Source organism: Carya illinoinensis, chromosome 9 (assembly GCF_018687715.1).
Source record: "Carya illinoinensis cultivar Pawnee chromosome 9, C.illinoinensisPawnee_v1, whole genome shotgun sequence".
NCBI lineage: Eukaryota > Viridiplantae > Streptophyta > Magnoliopsida > Fagales > Juglandaceae > Carya > Carya illinoinensis.
This window is the reverse complement of record NC_056760.1, coordinates 44,078,472-44,101,098: the sequence shown is the minus strand read 5'-3', so window position 1 is coordinate 44,101,098 and position 22,627 is coordinate 44,078,472. Positions and strand designations below refer to the sequence as shown.

The 22,627-nt window shown below is 34.7% G+C and overlaps 1 protein-coding gene across 1 annotated transcript; it reads left to right on the top strand.

The window, feature by feature from the left end:
- Positions 1–16,456: 16,456 nt before the first annotated feature.
- LOC122277318 (BTB/POZ domain-containing protein At3g08570) lies at positions 16,457–19,873 on the top strand. The gene is made up of 4 exons (XM_043087275.1): positions 16,457–16,777; positions 17,406–17,472; positions 17,724–18,878; positions 19,172–19,873. Exons 1-4 carry the CDS (start codon positions 16,704–16,706, stop codon positions 19,685–19,687), a joined length of 1,812 nt encoding a protein of 603 aa, XP_042943209.1. The 5' UTR covers positions 16,457–16,703; the 3' UTR covers positions 19,688–19,873.
- Positions 19,874–22,627: the final 2,754 nt, after the last annotated feature.

The window sequence follows — 22,627 nt, the reverse complement described above, 5'->3', positions numbered from 1 at the left end:
AACACATAATTCTTTCCATTCAACTTTACAGAGGTTTTCATATAAAAGTTACAGAGATAGAAGATAATGGTTTAGATAGCCACTATTGCCAAAATACCACACAAATTAATTCAACCATTAGCAAACCAAAATAAAATCAAATCAACAACGTGTATACTCCAAAGACATATAGTAATTTTGTTCATGCATGAGCAGTAATTGTAGAGTTTTCGTCTGTTCATGTACAAGTCATCTCTAATTGTATGGCTGATTGGTATGTATGGCTGGCTTGTATGAAACTTGAAATTATATTAAATCTTGCAACAATTACATTTAATACTTACTTTTTTCCACATTATGACAAAAAATGAGAACTTTGGATTCTCATTCTGGTTCAAGTTTTTGCACTCCAAAAGGGAAAGACAAAGTGCCAATGGAGAGACTATTTTGCTATTGTGGAATTCGAGCAAAACAATGGATTTATGATAAAACCAATAGTTTTGATAGAAGATTTTACAATTGTTCAAACTATAAAAACAAAGCACAATGTGGAGTTTTTGAATGGATTGATCTTCAAAGTGACCAAAACAACGGCTATAAGATGACGTTGGAGTTAGCTAAATGAAGGAATAAGAGGGTGCTTCATGAACGTTTAGGCATCAAACAATCCAAATTGCAAGCAATGGAAAGGAAGTACAAGGGAATGTTGAAAGTGTTGATCATATCATGACTATTTTTTTTATATTGTGTATTGTATTTTTATGTTGCCAAAGAAAAACAATGTGTGTCAGCCAATACTATAACTCATGTATTGGTAACTTTTGGATATGTATTAAATGTATTGGTAATCTATTTGTGTTGAATGTTTAGAATGCATTGAATATATTGGTAAGCTTATGAATTTAGTTTTAGAATGGTTGTTTGGAGTTTTTATGCAGCTTAGAACTTATATACATGAGTAGAATCAGATAACATAGTGATTATAAAATGCAATTGGGCAAGTTCCAACTTGTGTAGCATTGAATTGCTTTTGGCTCCTATTTTGATTTGAAAATGTCCATGTATTGTTCTTATGCCGCTTGCATAACCCATGAATCAGCTCAAAGTTTATCCAAAATATATACATTTCAAAACATCTTCCAGAATCACATAACCATGAAGATTCAACACATTCTTCACAAGTACATAAAAAATCTCATATTCAGTTACATCCAGAAACACATTATTTAAATTCATACAAAAATAAAGTTTCACTACATTCTTCAGAATTACATAAAAAAAAACTCATAGTTTCGATACATTCAATTACATCTACTCAAACAACGACATAAAAGCTGCAAAAGCTTCAATCTACTCTTCAAAGCTCACAATCTATTGTGTTATTTCCTGTCACAATAAAAATAAATATGGGTTAAATTAATGCTGGTTAAATAGAGGTTAAATTATTTGTCCATGACATGAGAAAAGATAAATAAATCACATACATATTATAAGATAATTTGCACTACAAATCCAAATGCTGTGATATGTTGTCAATTGTTGGCCCAAGATCCTTACATAAATAACAACAAAATACAAACTTTTTTAATTTCTTCAATTACAAACCAATAAACCACACGTAATTGCAAAACTATTATACTTCACTAAAGGACAATTGTTTTTAGCATGCCCATCATTCTTGCAAATGTTACATCGTCTTTTCTTTAATGTTTATGTTTCCTTTGGGTTTTTCGCTTTCAAAGCTTTTGGTCGACTTTTTGTTGGCACCCGTGGAGGATCCTGGACAGTTTGTGAAAAGTTCGATACAATTTGACTTTTAAGTATTTGATCATCATTACAAGTCTTCCCTCTGTCTGAAAAATGAGTTTCCTAAGTATCTACGTGATCTTCAATTGCAAGTAATTCTTAGTAACCTTCTCCAATTCACGGGTGAGATTATTGTGTTTTGCTTCTGATTGTGACCCAAGTTCGACAATGTCATAAAGTTGTATCATCAACTTGCTTTTTCTCAGCGTAAGATCATCTAGTGATTGCTAAAATTGCCCTTTAAAACATGGTCTGTCAAAAATAGGTTGACTCTTAATAGTAATAGTCAATCTTTCCAAAACATAATGCTATGACAATCTATTTAACTTAGCTTTCTTACAAAAAACACACAAGATATGCCTATAGAGAATATCCATAAACTCCCACATATGACATGTACATGTGACGTATCCTTCATCACCCTCCAATGTCATGTGTTAAATAAGTGTTTTTTTACCATAATCTGAGACTCCATATATCTTGGTCTTACCACTTTGGACAATTTGCTTTCTAGGTACAGTAGACTGTTGAACAATTCATCTTAGAAGATCATGAAAGATTCTCTTGTATAAACCATTGCTGCCTCCTCTTCAATTTTAAAAAGTGTCTTCAATATCGCACGGGTAGATTTCGTTCACACATCCTTCTTCTTCTCTTTAAAGTAACTTGCATCTAGAGCTTTTTCATACTAACACACAAAGTAGCTAACCATAGTGCTTGAACAAATATAGTCTTTGAAGAATTTATTCATGCTTTAACTCTTTTAAGTTATTGACATACCAGCACAGAATGTTGAACGCAAGTAGGCCGAAACCCACTTATCCCTTCGGATGTAGAGATTTTGCAGCCAAGTATTTTTTCCTAACTCATACTTTACTAATATCGAAGCTCATTCCTGTTCGAACTCATCAGTGATAATTGTCTCATAGATGCAATGACGAAAATCTTTCTAAAAGTCTAGAAACTTATTATGTATATGAGCCAAGTGTTAGGGAAATTTTTGTAGAATATGCCATAAGCAAACCTATGAGTTGTATTTGGGAGTACCTATGCAATGGCATTCATCATTGTCTTATCAACGTTGATAATTATAGTTGAAGAGGCACGCACAAGTATTGCCTTTTGCCATGTTCTTAGTAATTATGTATATGATTCAGCTGTTGCATTAATTAACAAAGCACAAACAAACATAATGGTTTGATGATGATAGTTAACTCTTGAAAATAGCACAAATAACATCTTATAAATTGGTCAGGTACGTAACATCAAACGTGATAATATCCCCAAAATATTGGTATGTCGCTCTTGAATGAGCATCAGACCAAAAATAACTTCTCAAACACCCATCCTTTTCAACTTGCATGGAGAACACAAATGCAAGTTCTTTGAGTTGTCAATCAAGAAAATAGGAATATAACTGTTTTGCATCCCCCTCTTCAAATACTTTTCTCCTTCTGTTTCTTAAGTAATTTTTGACATCCTTTCCAATATAACCAACATTAAAATCACCACCTGATTTTTTACTTACCACCTATATAATCTTCCTTGTCGGTACCCCGGAGTCATTCAAAGTCATTATAAGTTTTTTTAACCTTAGTAACTCTCTTGTGTCCACGGAAGAAACTAGTACTTCTTGTGTAAGTAGAACATAGTTATGTCTAACCACAAACTTGTTGATTATCCACTTTTTACCATATTTTTTAATATCCATCAAAGCTTTGCATCCAATCTTTGTCTCAGCAAATTCAGGAATAGTTTGTTCTTTTGCTTTTCGACTTACCTGTTGAAATTCTTCCTTTGTGCAAATATATTCTACTGCACATAATTTTGTTATCATCTTTCAACAACCGAGTATGATTCATCTGAATTGCAAAAACTTTTCATCTTGCATATGCCTTGTAAAATGCTTGGACTTCTTCCGCATCGTCAAATAACATACTAATAATTGGGTCCAGCAGACCACTAATCGGATTGATTCCTCCATCTACATTCATTCCATCTTTAACATTCATATCATCTTTAACATCCATACCATCTTCAACTTATTGAATATCATCTTTAACATTCATACTATATTCAACATTCACCACATCCTCACGCTCTTTACTATCAAATCAAGAAACTTGTTCATTCCATACAAAATCACAACATTAAAAAATATTAGTTATTCAAAATCTGATGTGAAAGTTATTAAAATGGTGTACATGCATATTCAAACAATAACATATTATATAAAAGTTCTTGCTCCCAGTTGTATCTTTTTAGAGTTTATAGGGAATCAAGATAACATGTAGATTAGCTGCCTAATGCATATATTCCTAACTATGCACATGTGTGAAACATGATAGATCATGGAAGTAAGATTTAGTTTTTGGCCATGGCGTTTTGTGATCTGGAAGTCTTTAAACAATAAAAAGAAATGTAGTTCACTACATATATGGTTGAAATTTCAAACTTTAAATTACTGAACTAGGAAAGAACAAGCTTTTCTAAAGACTGAATCAATGAAGACCAAAAAAAAAAAAAAAAAAAAAGCTTACATTACTTCCTTCCCAGGTTTCGTCCAACCAATTTTCTATGAGAAATTGCACCATTTTAAGGGGGGGAAGATTTTTTGAAGATAAGACGTGTTGGCATAGGAACTGTTGGTGTCAGAATAAGAGGGTGGGTATCAGAATGAGACCTGTCGGCGTCGAAAAAAGATGGACAAAGGTGGGCGTCATAATCGCGATTGTGAGCTCAATTTCGAAAGGGAGAAGAGTTTAGAAAGGGGACTGACCTAGTTTGTGATTCTCTGTGGGTATATCTACTCTCTGTTATGTGTAATGTCTGATGTGACAATTGATTAGTGGAAGGCTACTTTTATAGAAAAAGTAGCTAGACCAGCTAGAAGCACCTCTCATATTACTATTGTTAATGCCTTAATTTGCACAATATACTAAAAATGCGGAAAGGGCCATCCCCGGCCAACGATGATGATTCTAGGTTCGATATAGTGTTTTTTACGTTCATCTATAAAATATGTAATAAATAAGCAAATAAAAATAAATATAAAGAGATACAAGGATTTACGTAGTTCTACATAATACCTACGTCTACAGGTTGTTTAGGAACAAAATCTACTATAATGGGTGATTTTACAATATCTCATAGTCTTACATATCTCACAATACAATGGAGAAAATTAGTCTATGCATAGAGAAGTTGTTGAGAGAACTTGTGTATAGAGTTTGTGGAGAGTTTTTGTATTATATAGAGGTCTATTTCCTTTAAGTGATTGATTCCAACTTGCCTTGTGAAGTCTATTCCTTTTAAGAATCTGATTTTCTTTCCGTTTAGAAGTTTGAGTTAACTTGTTCTATCTTTTCTTGCATTTATCTCTTAAGTTGATTTTTAGCCTTACCTCGAGGCTAAATTAAAAGTTGCTGATTTGACCTCTACAACTATATATAGATTCTGATATTTAGGAAAAATAGTAAGATAAAGGGATAGAGACACTCAGATCGATCCAAGTTTTGTCCATATTAGATAAGCAATGACAAATATTGTACTTGTGTGTAAAGCTCATGTGCCGACTGTAGGGGAGAATTAAGGTTCAGATCTAGAAGATCTAAGGTTAAGAAAATTGATGGAGTGGCTTAATAGCTTTTGGAGTGTTGAAATGTGTAGTGCATGAAGCACACACATTACTTTGGGCCAAACATGAGGCCCATGTGCACATCGAAATGATGCATGACATCTCTAGTTTTACAAATATACAACCTAGAAATCTAACGATAGGACATGTATTCCTTAGAGATGATTGGAAAGCAATAGATTTATCCTTTTTCCATTGTATCATAGAAAAAAAAAAACTTAATAGAAAAACTTTGGGAGGAGAGAGAATGAAAGGAAAAGGGGAGTGGAGCTTAGGAGCTCACTATGGACCCATCGCACTAAGATCAGCATAGAGAGTGAGGAGTTTGTATCAATTTTAAAAGAGAGAAAGAGATCTTGGAGAGAGAAGAAGTATATATTATCAAATAACGATAAACATATAATTATATTACAATTTACTTTAAATTAACCATTGTGATTATGCCATTTCATTAAAAAAAACAATTTCAGTTATACACATTCTAATTGAAATCAAAAGTTGGGAGTTTTGGGTGAGTTCTTAGAGGAAAGTATGGTGGTTTTGGAAGGTGAGTAAGCCAAACTACTAGTCGATCTTTTTTACGCATCTATAGTACTAGTAACAATCTTCAACTAGGCGGATGTCTTTTTCTCTCTCAAGCGGTTTCTCTTAGTGAGAGTTCCCTCTTGACTTGTACAAGTTTGGTTTCCAACTTCTGTTGGCTTTCTTTTCTTCTTGAGTTCATTCGTGATATTCTTTGTATAGGGTCTCCCCCCCCCCCCCCCCCCCCCCCCTTTTGTGTGTCCTGGTTGCTTTCATTATGACGAATGATATTGTGGAAAGGTGGAGGAATCTCTCCCTTTTTGGCAGTGAATTGCAGGAAGTCACTATTGAAGATAATTGGATTAAGGCAACATCTTCGAAAGGAAAAGAAATGTCTCATTCTTAAGTTGTTTACAGATGAGTTTTACAATAAAGATGCTCTCGAGTCCTTACTAATTAATTTATGGAAACCAATTCGTATAGTGTCCATTAAGGATATGGGTTATGATATTTTCATGGTTATTTTCACTGCCACAGAGGATAAGGAGAAAGTTTGGTGTCATAGTCCTTGGTCATTTGATAAAAAATTGTTACTCCTAAATGACTTTGATGGTGAGTTGCAGCCATCAAAAATCCAAATGTCATTTTGGGTTCGTATTTATGATTTACCATTTCATAGCATGTCGGGTACAATAGGTCATTTCATTGGCCAATCAATTAGTGAAGTGGAATCTATAGATATGTCACAAGATGATATTTGTTGGTGTGAATACATCCATCTTTAAGTGAAACTTAATGTGATGGAACCGCTTCCAAGAGGCAAACGGATTAATGTTCCATTTGGGTGAGTTTTAAATATGAAAAGTTTCTAAATATCTGCTATAGATGTGGTTGTCTGAGACATAATGAAAAAGATTGTTGGTATGAGAAACAAAGTGCCGAGTCGGAGGGTGGTTGTCAATTTAGGCCTTAGATTCATGCACTGAAATGACAACATGCATGAGTTTCTCATCCATATGTAGAAGAACTCCATCAAACGTGTACATGAATCTACTCTACAAACTTATTGGCATAATGTCATTTTTCCAAGGCTGGAGGTGGAGACTTCATCGAATACTGGCTATTCACATTTGCCGCAATGGTTATTACCAAAGGAGTAGAAAATCAGAGTAGTTGAGACAATTACTGTAGACCGTATTCAAATTCTAGACATGGGCCAACAACAACTGTCTATTGAGCCTTTGGGCTTTGGCCTTGTCTTGCAACCCACGAGCTTAGTCACTGATAGCCATTGTAGGGCTCTGACCTTGGTCCAGGTCCATGCTTTACAACAAAATCTATTGATTGAGTTCAAGCACCCTCTAATCAAAGGGAATGGGGGTTTGCTTATAGTGAAATGGAATGAGGGAGTGACTCAGTCTGATGCTGCAATTGACCTTTCTGGTGGTGTTAAACCCTCTAGTAAGCATCAAAAGAAGGAGTTTCATTGTGGAGGCGCTACCACATTTCGGATATCGGCGGAGATTGTGTTGATCACCACGAAGTTCATTAGTTGGAACACCCGTGGGCTTGGGAACCCACAGGCTGTTCAAGCTCTTCGATTGCTAGTTCGGAGAAAAGCTCTTGACATATTGTTCCTACAAGAAACAAAATTAATTCAACGTCATTTTAAAATTTTTAAGTTTATGTTGAGTTTTAACTGTTGTAGTGTTGATAGTGATGGAAGAATTGATGGTTTGGGTATTTTCTTAAAATCTAATATGAATTTGGTTCTTCGAAATTTTTCTTAACTTCATATTGACACTTGGATTGTTGAAATTGATCTTAATCTTAAATGGCAAATCATGAGTGTGTATGGACACCCAAAGGTGTCTTAGAGGGTTCGTGTTTGGAATATATTGTGTCATTTATGTTGTTTTGAGTGTAGGGCATGGTTGTGTTTTGGCAATTTCAAAGAAATACTAGTGAATGATGTTAAGGGATTGACCATGATCTGTTAATCATATTCTAGCTTTTTGTGAATTTATTAATTTTCATTTTAAAGATTGGGGTTTTATGGTTTCCCATATACATCTTGTAATCAATGTGATCGTAGGGACATGATTTATAAGCAGTTAGATCTTTTTCTAGCTACTGCTGAATGGATGGAGTTGTTTCCCCAAGCAACCATGCAACATCTTCTGTTGTTTTACTTAAATCATTTACCAATTGGTCTAGATTGAAATGGTTGGGAGTCTACTATTCTTCTTGGTTCAAAGCTTTTTAGGTATGAAGCTATGTGAGCTTGATCTCTTGAATATGAGAATGTAATTAAACAGAACTTGAATTTTAATACAAGCAGTTGTGTTGTTTCTTCTGTCATTTCCTCCAAGTCTGAGTATGGTAGGAATCTTTGAGTGTGGAACAAGAATTCTTGCAAAAACCTTTAGGTTCAGCTAAGTGAGAAGCAAGGAAGACTAAAAGATTTGTATGAATTGCAAGTATTTTTGTCTGAGGTTAATGCAACACAAATATGAGTATTTACAGAGGAGATTAATGAGTTGCTGGAAAAGTAAGAGATATTGTGAAAGCAACGATCAAAGGTTCATTGGCTGAGTGTAGGGGATCATAATACAAAATACTTTCATTCTAAGGCTTTACAATGGTGTTAGAGGAATAGGATTACTAGTATACTTTTGTTGATGGAAGATGGTGTGAGGATGGGGAAATGCATGTTGAAATCCTAAAGCATTTGAATGAAGTCTTTTGTTCAAATACTCAAGGTTATAGGTGATAGCAAAAATGAATGCCTCTTTAGATGCAAATTTTCATCTGGACAAAGTATGGTGTGCCCTAAGTCAGATGCAACCTTAGAACTCTCCAGGACCTAATGATATGTCTCCTTTTTTGTTTCAGCAACATTGGCATCTAGTGGGTGAAAGTGTAACAATAGTCGTTCTAAAGATTCTAAATACGGGATATCTACCTTCTGACCTAAATTATACATTTATTGGTATGAATTCCTAAGAGCACTCCCAATGGCTTATTCATCCCATCTTTTAAAATACATCACCAAAACTTACTTTTTCTATTTTACATATTGACTTTTACAATATATCATATATCAGCTTATCTATTTTTCTTCATATCATTTAAATATTATACTTTTTAATCTTTTTTATTCATTTCAAATATTTACTCTAACTACCAATGATATCCTCATATCTTTTGATATTTACAATATCTTCCCATATACAATGTCATATAATTATGTTCTATTTTAAATTAATCCAAATTTATAAACTAAACCAAAATATAAATTAATTCCAATCTAACCCCAACCCAAATCTTAAATCTGGTGAAAACCACTAAAATAAGCTTCGAATCCAAAAAACTAAACTGTCAATAACATGAGGGAGGACCCATGAGCTTGAACACACATGGAAACCCACTAAATATAGAGAAGAAGTAAATACAGAGGTGTTTAACTGTTACAAGAAAAGGGAATGGAAGTGAAAAATGATAGTGTAACTAGAGGGATCCTGATAGAGTTATTATAATAGTTAAGAGATAATGGACTTGTAGTAATTGAAGGGAAATGATACTGCCCAGGGAAAGAAAAACGAAGAGAAATAATAACATGGGAATCGGGATCAAGCAAGTAAATAAACTGCCCAGTAAGTTCAGATTCTTACTCATTCATACACGATGTTAGGAAAATTGAAGCAGCTCTCTAGTGATCGATAGAAGACGAGCGGAGGAAACGAAATGAGTGAAATAAACTAAAGGGGCTGAAATGAAATAAAGTAAAATCACAGTAGGGGAGGAAACGTAAAGCATATGAGAGAGCAATGAGTAAAATATTATTTACAATCCACAACGATTACCGCTAGATGTAGCGGCATCATTGTAGCGAAATGGAAATTAAAAGATGAAACAAAGCATCCGTTGGATGCCAATTTTACACAATTTTCTTTAAATTATACAAATAAAAGGGTTTTATAGAATCCAATGGGAGTGCTCTAAGTTGAAGAATCCTACTAAGGTTGAAGATTATAGACCTACTAGTCTATATAATGTGATTTACAAATTAGGTTTTAAAATGCTTGCGAATAGACTAAAGAAAAGAAAATCTTGCCACTTATCATATTTAAAAATCAAGAATGTAAATTACATATAATATCCTTGTTGCTTATGAGCTATTTAGTTTTTTACACCATAAAAAGTTAGGGGAAAAATGCTTCATGTTTCTTAAACTTGATATGAACAAAGCATATGATAGAGTAGAATGGTGTTTCCTTCAACGTGTTATGAGGCAAATGGGCTTTACTGATAAGTGATTTTTTTTAATGCAAATTTGTATTTATACTATTTCCTACTCAATTTTAGTGAATGGTGTTCCTAATGGGCCTATAATTCCTTCTCGAGATTTAAGACAAGGAGGTCTACTTTTTCCTTATCTTTTTTTACTTTGTATTGAAGGTTTAGTGTCGTTGTTGAAAAAGTCAGAAATATATGATTGCTTGAATAAGATTTTAGTTTGTAGGGGTTGCCTGCACATTAGTAATATGTTTTTTGCTAATGATTGTATTTTATTCTGTTGAGCTACCCTTAAAGACAATATTCAAATTCAATCTTTGTGAAGGCAATATGAGGTGGCATTTGGACAGCAGATTAATATGACCAAAACTTCAATGTGTTTTAGTCCAAATACATTAGTAGAGGTTAAAGTCAGTATCTTAGGCTTGTGAAATGCGGAGAGAGCTATAGTACATGATAAGTATTTGGCTTTACCATCTTTTATTAGTTGCTCTAAGAGAAATGTATTTAATGGCATTAAGGATAGAGTTTGGAAGAAATTACAAGGTTGGAAGAAGAAAACTATGTCGAAAGCAGGGAAGGAGATCTTGATTAAAGTTTTCTGCAATCCATTCCAGCATATTCTACAAGTTGCTTTAAACTACCCTCAGGCTTGTGTAAAGATTTGGAGAAGTTAATGGCATAATTTTGATGGGGTTAGATATCTCATGAAAGATGATCGCATTGGATGAATTGGGACAATATTTGCAAATTAAAGTTTGATTGGGAGATGAAATTTCGTTGATTGGAGAGTTTCAACCTAGCCTTGTTAGCAAAACAGGGCTGGAGATTGTTTCAAAATACTAACTCATTGTTTTACAAGATTTTCAAAGCAAAGAGTTTTCCTCATTCTTCTTTAATTAATTCCTCATTGGGCAACCATCCTTCCTATGCCTGGAGAGGGATTGGTTAGGCTAAGGGGATTATGAGACAATTTTGCATGTGAAGAGTTGAGACTGGTTAGAATATTAGAATTTTCAAAGATTGTTGGTTTCTAGTTTGTATATCTTTCATTGTTGGTTTCTAGTTTGTATATCTTTCACTACTGGATGTGATTTAGATTATGATGTTATAGTAAGTAAGCTTATTGATATGGAGGTTCCTCAATGGAATAGAGAGAAACTGTCCATAAGTTTTCTAGTTGAAATATAAGAGGCTATATTGAAGCTTTCATTGAGGTTTACTGGTTTAAAGAATAAATTGATTTGGGTTGATTAGAAGAATGGATTCTTTTCAGTCAATCCTAACTATAGAAGAGTAGCCCAAAGTAATCCAAGTTCGGTATATGGGGGAGCTCTACTATTGTATTATGGAAATGACTTTGGAAATCCATATGGCATATGCATACTCTGGAAAATATAAAAAAAATAAAAAATAAAAAAATTCGCTTGGCAACTCTGCCATGATATTCTTCCTACCACTCAATTGCTTAGAAAGGAGACGTGGTGATAGATGAAAACTGTCCATTATGCCATAAAAAGGTAGAAAATTGTCTTCAAGCTATTTTTCATTGTGAACAAGTTCAGTAGATATGGCTTAAGAGATATCCTAGCATATTTAATGAGTTTCATTCTTTTCAAAGTGTTAATGCTTTCATTATCAGTTTGCTGTAGCATGTGGTCAAAATGAATTTTGTTGACTTGTTTACAATTGCTTGGAGTTTATGGTATAAACGAAATATGCCAATTTTTCAACATAAATACATTGCACCTGATGTTACAATCTGGAATGGTTTCAACTTATTACGAAGCTAATATCAGGTACATTCCCAAAGATAGGTAGTAATTAGAGAGCATTGTCTCTTGTGGAAAAAACAACCTCATGAAAGTGTTGAGTTGAATGTAGATAGGGCTATTTTTTCAAATTTGAATAAGTCAAGGGTGGGTGTTGTTTTAAGGGATGAAGGGGGTGTTGTTTTATATGTTGATACTCTGGAAGCTCTTGCGAGTCTCAGGGTTTTCCAATTTATTGCTCATATGGGTTTATGAAAACTTATAGTTGAAAGTGATTTACAAACCATTGTGACAATGTTGAATTCTAATAAAGTGGACTGGCCGACCCAAGGTGCTATATTAGCTTATATCAAATGCTTGTGTTTAGGATTTCAAGGTGTTGAATTCCATCATATCCCTCATGAAGCAAATTCTATTGCACATACATAGGCTAGATTTTGTAAAAGCATGGAGGATACTATGATCTGGTGCCATTATATTTCAGATATATTCAAATAGTCTATTATCCTATATTTGTCTATGTAATTGAATTCTTGTAATCAGTGGCAGAACCACATGCATCTAAAGGGGCAATGCCCCCCCCCCCCCCCCCCCCCCCCCAAATTTAAAAAAAAATGAAAATATACCTGAGTTTTTATTTATAATTTTATAAATATAGAAAATAGCCCCTCCAAAAAAATTTATAATCTCTATATATTCTATAAAATTTTAATATACTGAGAAATATATGCCTTTTCAATTTTTTTCCTATCGTATCAAAATTTTGTATAATTCTTATATATTATTTATTTTCAAGAGTGTGGTCTCATCAAAATTAAATCAAAACTAACTTTAGGAGAAATAATAAACTTACTAATACGGATCCCAAAGTTTTTTGTTATACAGTAATAAGCTTCTTAATTTGGAATCTAAAGTAAAAATATAAGAAAAATCATTTAAGATTAGTGATCTATATGAAAAATAGTTGAGAGGTTTTATCCTCTAGACTTCATTGAGCAAGAAAAATTTTATTTAAGGTTTCTATTATAATATTATATGCTTAATGTGACATGAAAATATTTAAAGTTTACATAAAACTTAATAAATTGGCTTACATATATACTAAAATGAAAGATGATATTCTAAAAAATCACTTGATAGTTTATATAAAGCAAACAAATTCTAAATATTTCATTATAAAAATAATAATAGATGAATATTACTTCACGAAACATTATCGTCAAAAACCTAAAATATATATTAAAATGTTTATTTTTAAAATTTTATTTTTATGTGTATATGGCAAATTATCGAGATCTAATTTTATATATATTTATGTTCTTATGATTTTTAAATTTCAATGTGTTGCACACTAGAAAATTTGGCCCCCCCAAAAAAAATTTCGCCCCCCTCAAAAAAATTCCTAGTTCCACCAGTGCTTGTAATACTTGTTTTGTTTGAATGAAGTTGTTTAATTTTTTTATTTTTTTTAAAAGTGCGTTTATTGAAAAGAGAAAAAGTAGAAGTTCACAATAAGAAAGAGGTTGGAAGTGTTGTATCATTAACAATAACGGGGATTTTGTTTAATTCCTTAAGCAAATTGAATTATCTAATTTTAGAATGAGATTAATATCTTATGTAGTTGTTAAGATATTTAATACGAAAACTGCTATAAACATAAAGAGATTATACAAAAATAAACATACAAACTGACGTGATTTTATGTAATCCGTTAGATCTATTTTATAATAAAAATAACTTTACAATCAGACGTACTTTATCAAGTCATGTCAATTTGTGAATTTATTGTTGTGTAGTCTCTTTGTAGCTTAAGTATTTTTCATTTAATACTATACACATAAGATTCTCAATAAAATACTGCATATCTAATATTGTTGATATAGTTTTCGACCCCTAGCAAGTATGCATTCCATGTCCTTACATCAAAGCATGTAACACAATAAATTGAGTTGGGCTAAGTCAGCTTCAAACATTTCAAAGATTAAGTCAAATATGTTGAAGACAACAGAGAATTAGTTTATTTTTAGGGAGAAATCATCACATTTTTATATGGAGGATAATGGCATTTATAGACGATCCGTTGTTAGTGGAATTATGGAAAATTGTTTTCTTCAATGTTTGATATTGAAAGAACAATATTCCCCTATCTCTAAGAGTTGGTAACCGCCATTTGCCCGCCCATACTTTCTTTAATGATGCTTTTATGTTTTATTTTTAATCACTAAATGATATGTAATGTCATATTTGCATTTATTGCTTCAATCTTGAGGGTAATTCTCAACCCATCTGAAACCAGTTGACTCTTAGTTTAATGCTAACTAAATCCTTTTTTTTCCCATATCACTGACAAATTAGGATTTCTGCCCAATGCAGGATGGCGAGCACTTGCCTGGGCAAGGAGGCAAGCAATTGGCCAAGTGAGGGCAAGTACTCACATTGGGCATGGAAGTGGTCCCTGATGAGTAGCCGAGGAGTTGAACACTCGTTAGGTGAGGTGAGGGGCACCTATATAGCGGGATGACGAAAATCTACCAGGCAAATTGCCAAACACTCAACTAGGTGGTGTTGGCTGTCTGGTCTTTCTGAAACTTGAATAGCTTGCGGCGGGATGGGAAGGCTGTGTAAGGCATTTCATTTCGTCCTCATGTTGGCCTTATGTTACTTGGTTTATTGAATGAGTTTATCTTAAGATCGAATCGGGTAACTTTGGGCATTTTACATCCCCCAATGGGAGGGTGCCACGTCATGAAGTCATGATACTTACTATGGGTCTCTCTCTTCCTCACTTCACTCTCACTTCCTCAGTCCATTCCTTGCTCTCAAGCCCTAGACTCCCATGTCCAATCCTCACTGTTGATTCCTCTGTCCTACTATATAGTCGCATTTGTTTCTATGTAATCAAACCACTCTTCGAGCATTGTATCAAGTTTGATTCTTCCTATATTCCTTTTACCATTATTGTCACTTGAGTGATCTTTAGCATGATCTCTCTCTCTCTTTTCACAATTTTCATATACGTTGAAGCATATCAAATATTGCGCATTCCAGTTTTATGTGCATGAAGATTAAGCTACAAGATGGAAGACTATAGTGTTTGGAAATAAAATCAAATTTTGCTATTGTTGCCTTACATAGATAAGAATTTATTATCAAGTTAGTGATCCATTTCTCCTATAAAAAAAAAAAAAGTTAATTGGTTTGGAGTTCCCGTCTCCAATTTTAAAACTTGATTTTCTCAAGGGTTTTTGTTCTTTCAAGATTTGTTCGTTGAGATATTTTCCACTGTTTTTCTCTGTTTTCTTCTGAAATCCTTTGCCCATGGCACCCCACAACATCCCGTTAATTCAATCTCTAGCGTCCACCAAGTGGGAAAATTGGAGAAATACTTCACATTATCTAATAGCAAGTTTTGTATTAAAGGTGTGCCTTTGCTCACTGATGTTCCTAATAATGTCTCTTTTAGTCCCTAATTGAGAGAATGTCGGCAAAACGAGAGAGTTTCTGAGAAGGCCACAACAGTGTGTCGAGAGAGAGAGAGAGAGAGACATGAGAGAAAGAGAGAGAACGAACCGAGGGAAATTATGGGATAAGTTTTTGTGTTTTACTTCTACTGTAAATTCACTACACTGGACACACATGTTACACTCCTATTCCTCCAAAGACATCTCACCCGATCTGGGGGGGCTCCCTCGTTGAATTTAGGGTAGGGTTATGGGCCTTTTGTTACTTGGATTTTATTAAAGGGTATTCCTTGCAACAAATATGCATATAATTTTGTAAAAAAAAAAAAGTAGATATTATTAATAAAAAATACATTTTTTTAAATGAAATTTACTATTTTATAAAAATTTATATGACATTTTTCTACTTAAAATTTATATAAAGTAGGATGAGAGATGAGGGCTTCTGGCAAATGCAGCGTGTACCGTGAATATGTCGGGCCAAGAATGAAGAAACAGCAACGTGCAATGTTTGATAGGCGACATACCCGAGATTTCCAAGCAGTGGAGAGGATGGAAGATGGAAAAGTATTGCCGTGTATGAGTTCGCGGTCAATAAAGAGACACAAGTCCATAGATAGAGAAGAATATATCGGGATTCACTTCTTCCTTCCCACTCGCTTCTGTGTGAATCTGATTTTTTATTTAGCAAAAATTTAATTTAATACTAAAATTAACGTACTTTTGGTTCTATTCCTAATAATTGCATCTTTATTGAGTTCCGTGCCCACATTTCTTCTTCTGTTTGAAGTCCTGTCTTCGTCGCTCCTCGGACCCCACTACCCTCTTTATCTTCTATTCTTAGAGTTCCTTCTTTAATTTCTCTCCTTCGAGTTCACATCTACCGATTGAAATAAATAATAGTTTTAAGGATTATATACAGTAAATATACAGTTACAGAGTCAGAGATACAAAATAAGTAACGAAAAGACACAAAATTTCAATGGTGGACAAAAGCAGAAGAGGCAAAAAGCAAAAGGATGCAGTACTGGCTGGCTGTCAGCCTGAAAATGAAAAACAAAAGAAGAAAAAAATATGGGCTTCCAAATCTAAACATCACGATAAGGCTATTTACGGTAGTTCATGTGAACCCCCCCTCCCTATATTCCCTCCATCTCCATCCTTCTCCACCACAGCCAGACTGTTTGTTTCACATGTTGTCGGAGGTTGCAAACTCAGAACGAGAAAATGGTCTCTGACAGCTCCTTCTCCTCTGCCTACCGTTCTCCGGCTCCTAAGTTTTGCAACTCCTTTACTACTCGGTACTTCTCTCTCTCTCCCTGTGTACATTTTATATGTTGTTATGTTGATCCGTAACTTCTAAATATGGTATCTTCCTTAGTTTATGGATTTTTATGGTTTAAATTTTACTTATAGTATATTCGTACTATTTTTGTTTAGTTCTTAGACATCCGTACGCCTCTATATTTTTAGATTTTTTTTACTCGTCATTTACTGCCCTGTTCTTTATTCTTAAACCATAGTTTAGATTTTTTTTTTTCACACAAAAACGTCTCTTTGTTCTGCTAGTAGTTTCTATTGTCACTTAATTCATGAGACTCTGAACGTGCGGATTGACTGATTAAAGTTTACTTTGGTTGATGTTCCCACTCTGAAAGCAAAGGGCAAGGATCTCCATTTTTTCTTTTACAGTTCAACTTAACTTTGAGATTAAAGGATAAGATCTTAATTTCTAACATTGCATAGGGAAGACAAATATCCCTCCAGCCTCAGATTTGTTGATACTTTGTTGTCCAGTTCTTTTCTTGTTCTATGGTTTTATTATCTTTTGATTCAGTAGCGTAGCAATATTCTTGTTTTCTTTAGGTATGCTTTCTCTGTGTAGTTCATATGAAAATTTGTCACATTGGATGTTCTATTTGCATGCAGTATCTTTTCAGATGTTGCTGGGGACGTCACAATCGTGGTAGACGGAGAGTCATTTTTACTGCATAAGGTGAACTTTCTTTTGAAATTTTAAGGAACTCTGGTTTTAATGCAGGTGATATCTACGAGCCAATTCTGGCTATTATGTTGAATATTTACATTTCTGAGGCAAATCTTTTGTTGTGATTCTAAGTTTCCAGAGGGCTGCATGTTAGCCTCAAAAGTGTATATTTAATTGCATATGCATCAATACTTGTCAAAATCTGCATCAAGTAATTTTAACTCAATCAAATTGTTATTTTTGGTCTGGTTTTATTGAAGTTCCCCCTAGTGGCACGGAGTGGAAAGATTCGGAAAATGATTGCAGATGCCAAGGATTCGAACATTTCTAAATTGGAGCTCTTCGACTTCCCGGGTGGCCCCCAGACATTTGAGCTGGCCATGAAATTTTGTTATGGCATGAACTTTGAGATTACAAGTGCAAATGTTGCACGTCTGCGTTGTGCTGCAGAGTACCTGGAAATGACTGAAGATTATCGAGAGGAAAATCTTGTTGAACGAACAGAGATTTACCTGAATGAGGTCGTGGTTCAAAGTCTTGAAAAATCAGTTGAAGTCTTATCCACCTGTGAGATGCTACTTCCTTTAGCAGAAGTGGTTGGAATTCCAAGTAGATGTGTGGAGGCTATTGCTATGAATGCTTGCAAGGAACAACTGGTTACGGGTTTGTCTAGGTTGGAGTGTGAGAGTGAATCTACGGAGCTAAAGAGTGTTTGTCTTGAGTGGTGGGTTGAAGACCTCTCTGTACTGAGGATTGATTTCTATCATAGAGTTATTTATGCCATGGGAAGAATGGGTGTTCGACCGGATAGCATTGTTGCATCATTACTTCATTATGCTCAAGCATCATTAAAAGGCATTGGGAAATGTCAAATATGGAATCCAGCAAGGACCCAACCAACTTCTGGCATGGTAGCAAATGACCAAAAGATAATTGTGGAAACTCTTGTAAGCCTGATGCCCACAGAGAAGGGCTCTTCCATTCCTTTGAGTTTTCTTTTTGGGATGTTGAGGATGGCTATCATGCTGGATGCTACCATTGCATGCAAGCTTGAGCTTGAAAGGAGGATAGCTCTGCGTTTGGAAATGGTTTCACTCGATGATATGCTTATCCCATCTGTCCGAAATGGGGATTCGTTATTTGATGTTGATACGATTCATCGGATATTGGTGAATTTCTTGCAGCGGATTGAAGAGGAAGAAAATGAAGACTGTGGGTATGAATCAGAAGGCATAGGTTCTCCAAGCCATGATTCTGTGTTAAAGGTAGGACGGCTTATTGATGCATATCTGGCAGAAATTGCTCCAGACCCTTTTCTGAGTCTACAAAAATTCATTGCTATGATTGAGATACTGCCTGAATATGCACGTGTCATCGATGATGGGATCTATAGAGCAATAGATATTTATTTGAAGGTAAATATTACACTATCAATAACCTACAACAGACAATTTGAATTCTTTCAACCTAAGATAAATCTTGCAATTCAAATCCATCCTCCCTCTGATATCTAATATCTATAGTTGTGGACCTTTTATGGTGTCCTCATTTTTGGGAATCAATGGTTCCCCCATTGGTTTTGACATATCCCAGCTATAATTGTCACCAGAGACTTCTGAAGTGCCATGAATTGGATATGCGACTTTTTCTCTCCTGATCTCTTCTCATTAATCCCAACTTACTATTTGTCCTTTGTTCCCTTTTATAGGCTCATCCAATGCTAACTGAAAACGAGTGCAAGAAGCTCTGCAAGTTCATAGACTGCCAAAAACTCTCTCAAGAGGCATGCAATCATGCTGCACAGAATGATCGACTCCCGGTACAGATGGCAGTGCGTGTCCTCTACTCGGAGCAGGTCCGTTTGAAGAACGTTATATCCGAGAGTTCTGGTGATGGTTTTCTGTCACAGAGAATCAGTAGTGGTGTCCCTAGTGCTGCCATGTCACCTCGAGATAATTATGCTTCTCTAAGGAGAGAAAACAGAGAACTGAAGCTCGAGATTTCAAGAATGCGGGTGAGACTGAGTGAGTTGGAGAAGGAGCAGATGTTTATGAAACAAGGTATGATGGATAAAGCAGGGAATGGAAAAACTTTCTTGACCTCACTCTCTAGAGGGATTGGAAGGATTGGAATCTTTAGCGGTCCAGGAGGAGGAAAGCGGCAGAAATCAGGTCGTAAGTCTCAAGCAAAAAATGGAAGGAGTAGGAGGCATTCTGTTTCCTAGCTTTATTGTTTAAATTTGATCTTTGTTTTTCAGAGGGAACGGAAGGCTTATGGCTGTATATGAGTTAATGTTTCTTCAGTTTTGGAGAAGATATGGCATTATTCTTAGATAAAAGATGGGTTGGTTATGTATCGACTGATTTGAGGTGAGGAGCAATGCCAATGGAATCGTTCTAATTAGCACGCTCATAACTCTTGTTGGTGCTTGCTGTAGTAATCCATGCACGCAAATACGGACCAAATGCCCATATCGTTAGCATCTCTTTAACGTCCTAGATATATTTGTAACTCCTGGAGAACAAGAATTTGGAAATATTTTTTTCAAATTAATGCTGAACAAATCAAAATCAAACAAGGTACAAAATTGACGACAGACCATGCAAAGATGCTTGCCCCTTCACTATCAACCACTGGGGTGGGGAAACGAAAAGAAAAAAAGATTCCAGATTATTGTCATGCGGTGGTCAATCATCCTAAAATCTGCTTTCGAATTTGCATTTCTTTAATCACTTTTCGTCCAAAAATTTAAAAAAAAAATAATAATATAATCAAACTTTCTCGTAATAAGTTAAAGACGAGAAGTGACGTGACGAAAAAGAATCGGAGGCCCACTAACCACCGATTTCCCGATCATCCACTCCTCCAACTCTTTATCATAATGAGCAACGACATTCAATTGGCAACTTCTACAACCCGACAACTCAAGGAATCCTCGGCTTGGCTGGACGGACACCCTCCTTCCATACCCCATCCCATCCCATCCGATGCCTGCGATTGATTTTAAGTAAAAACTCACGTACCCATATCTCTTTCCTCGCTAATATATCATGTTGGAGATACAGGTTTCATCATATCAACGTTGAAAAGCCAGGCATCCATGCACTCACTAGCAAGCAGCAACTATCTCGTTTGCATTACTCTCAATTCGGTCTACAACCCCCAAGTAGATAATCAAGTCTGCAATTTATTTGTAAAATCAATAGGAGGGCGAGGTTTTTTATTTGAGGATCGCATGTATATAGTGATGGTGGAAACAAATTTAATTATATATATGATTTTATTCATTAATCCGAAGCAAATAGAATCAGTCTTATGTAGATGAGGCTTAATTTTATTGTTTTGAGCAATCTTTCAAATGATACCTCGAGTATGTTCATTTCGTCGAGCTGATTTGGAAACTGCACGTTTCAGATTCCATTATGCGATCCATTTTCATAGACAAAGGATCAGACGATCAACACATATACATAACGGTTTTTGGAAGACTACGGATCAGTTTAGGATTGCGTTAGAAGTCTTAAAAGGCATTTAAATAGCCTGACAAGCTCTTTAATGGAAAAAATTGGTTCTTTGAGTGTTAAATATTAAAGTATTTTTTAATTTCAAATAAGTTAAAAAAATAAGTTTGAGAAAATGTGTTTTTTTATATAATCCGGAATGTAGGTCAAATTTTAAAAATATTATCAATGGGCAAAACTACTTATATAATTTTAAAATAATTATAACTTTCAAACTTTTAAGAATATAGTTATAATTTTAAAAAAACCAAATGATCAACATTTCTACCAAAACACTTTTTTAATTTGTTTCTAAACAAATATAAGAACACTCTCATTGGAATAGCCAAAGGTAAATGAAATCTTTCAAACAGCTATTAGGCAGAAAAATCGGCAGCATTAGATTAGGCAAAGTGATGCTAAATTTAGTTTTAGCTACAATATTTCCAAAGTTGAACTCATAGTTGCCTTAAGTAGCAGATGAACTCAATCTTTATTTTATTCTTTCTTTTGGAACACTTTCTCTTCTATCGATATTCTCTCACAAAACTACTGTCGATTTCTTTCCCTCTAAATTTTTTCCTCTACTTCTTTCCATTCTTCCGCCCTCATGAAGTCGTAGAACTCAGGAGACATCACAGATTAAGATTGCACCACCTACAAACAGCTAAAAGTCTAGTCGTCGACGCCACTACACCACCCCTCTCTTCTCTCTTCTCTCTCTCTCTCTCTCTCTCTCTCTCTGATCCCGCATTTTCTCTTCCTCCCCCAGTTCAACCAAGTCTTTTGTCTTTCTCATACAAGCAATTCTTTTTAGAAACAAAAATTTGCAAGATAGAAGCTTTTACAGAATAACAATAGAGAAAGCAAAGGATGTAGGTTTTCTGCATTACTTCATTGATCAACAAACAACCTATATAAAGGCTAATACATAACATGAAAATAAGTACTACCCAATATTCAAAACAAACTCCTATTGACTAGGTAAATAGAAACAAACTCACTGACAATCCTAAAAACTAGGACAACCCAAACATGCAAATTACTAATTTCCTCAACAATCCCTCCCTTAAACTGATGTTCTAGACATAACATTCAATTTAATAAGAGTCAAACTTTGAAGCGTCGTCCCTCAAATTGAATCATTGAAGTGCAAACACCAAGTAACTTCATGAGCTTCTGAAATGCAGGAAATTTGAGAGGCTTGGTTAGAATGTCAGCAATCTAGTCTTCACTTCTGCAGTAAATAAGATTAATGACTCCATCATTCATGAGATCCCTCAAGAAATGATACTTCACATCTATATGCTTGCTTCAACTATGTGGAATAGAATTTTTTAAAAGCTTTATTTTTGAACTATTGTCACAATAAATTTGAGTAGGCCCACCCTCCTTGAAATGCAGCTCTTTAAGAATTTTCTTTAGCCAAATAGCTTGCAAGCACAAGCTGTTGCAACAACAAATTCAGCTTCAGTGGATGATAATGTGACAATAGGTTGCTTCTTTGATGACCATGAAACTAATCCTGTCCCCATCATGAAAACATACCCAGATGTGCTTCTTCAATCATCTGAATCTCCTACATAATCACTATCCGTAAAGTTAAACAAATCTAACTTTTCTCCCTTCTTGTAGAATGGCCCAAACTTCTTAGTACCTTGCAA

Excerpts from the sequence above, each read along its gene's own strand:
- LOC122277318 (XM_043087275.1), top strand. The coding sequence starts at position 16,704 with ATGGTCTCTGACAGCTCCTTCTCCTCTGCCTACCGTTCTCCGGCTCCT. Across the intron at positions 16,778-17,405 it reads TGCAACTCCTTTACTACTCG|TATCTTTTCAGATGTTGCTG; the intron begins GTACTTCTCTCT and ends ATTTGCATGCAG. Across the intron at positions 18,879-19,171 it reads CAATAGATATTTATTTGAAG|GCTCATCCAATGCTAACTGA; the intron begins GTAAATATTACA and ends TCCCTTTTATAG.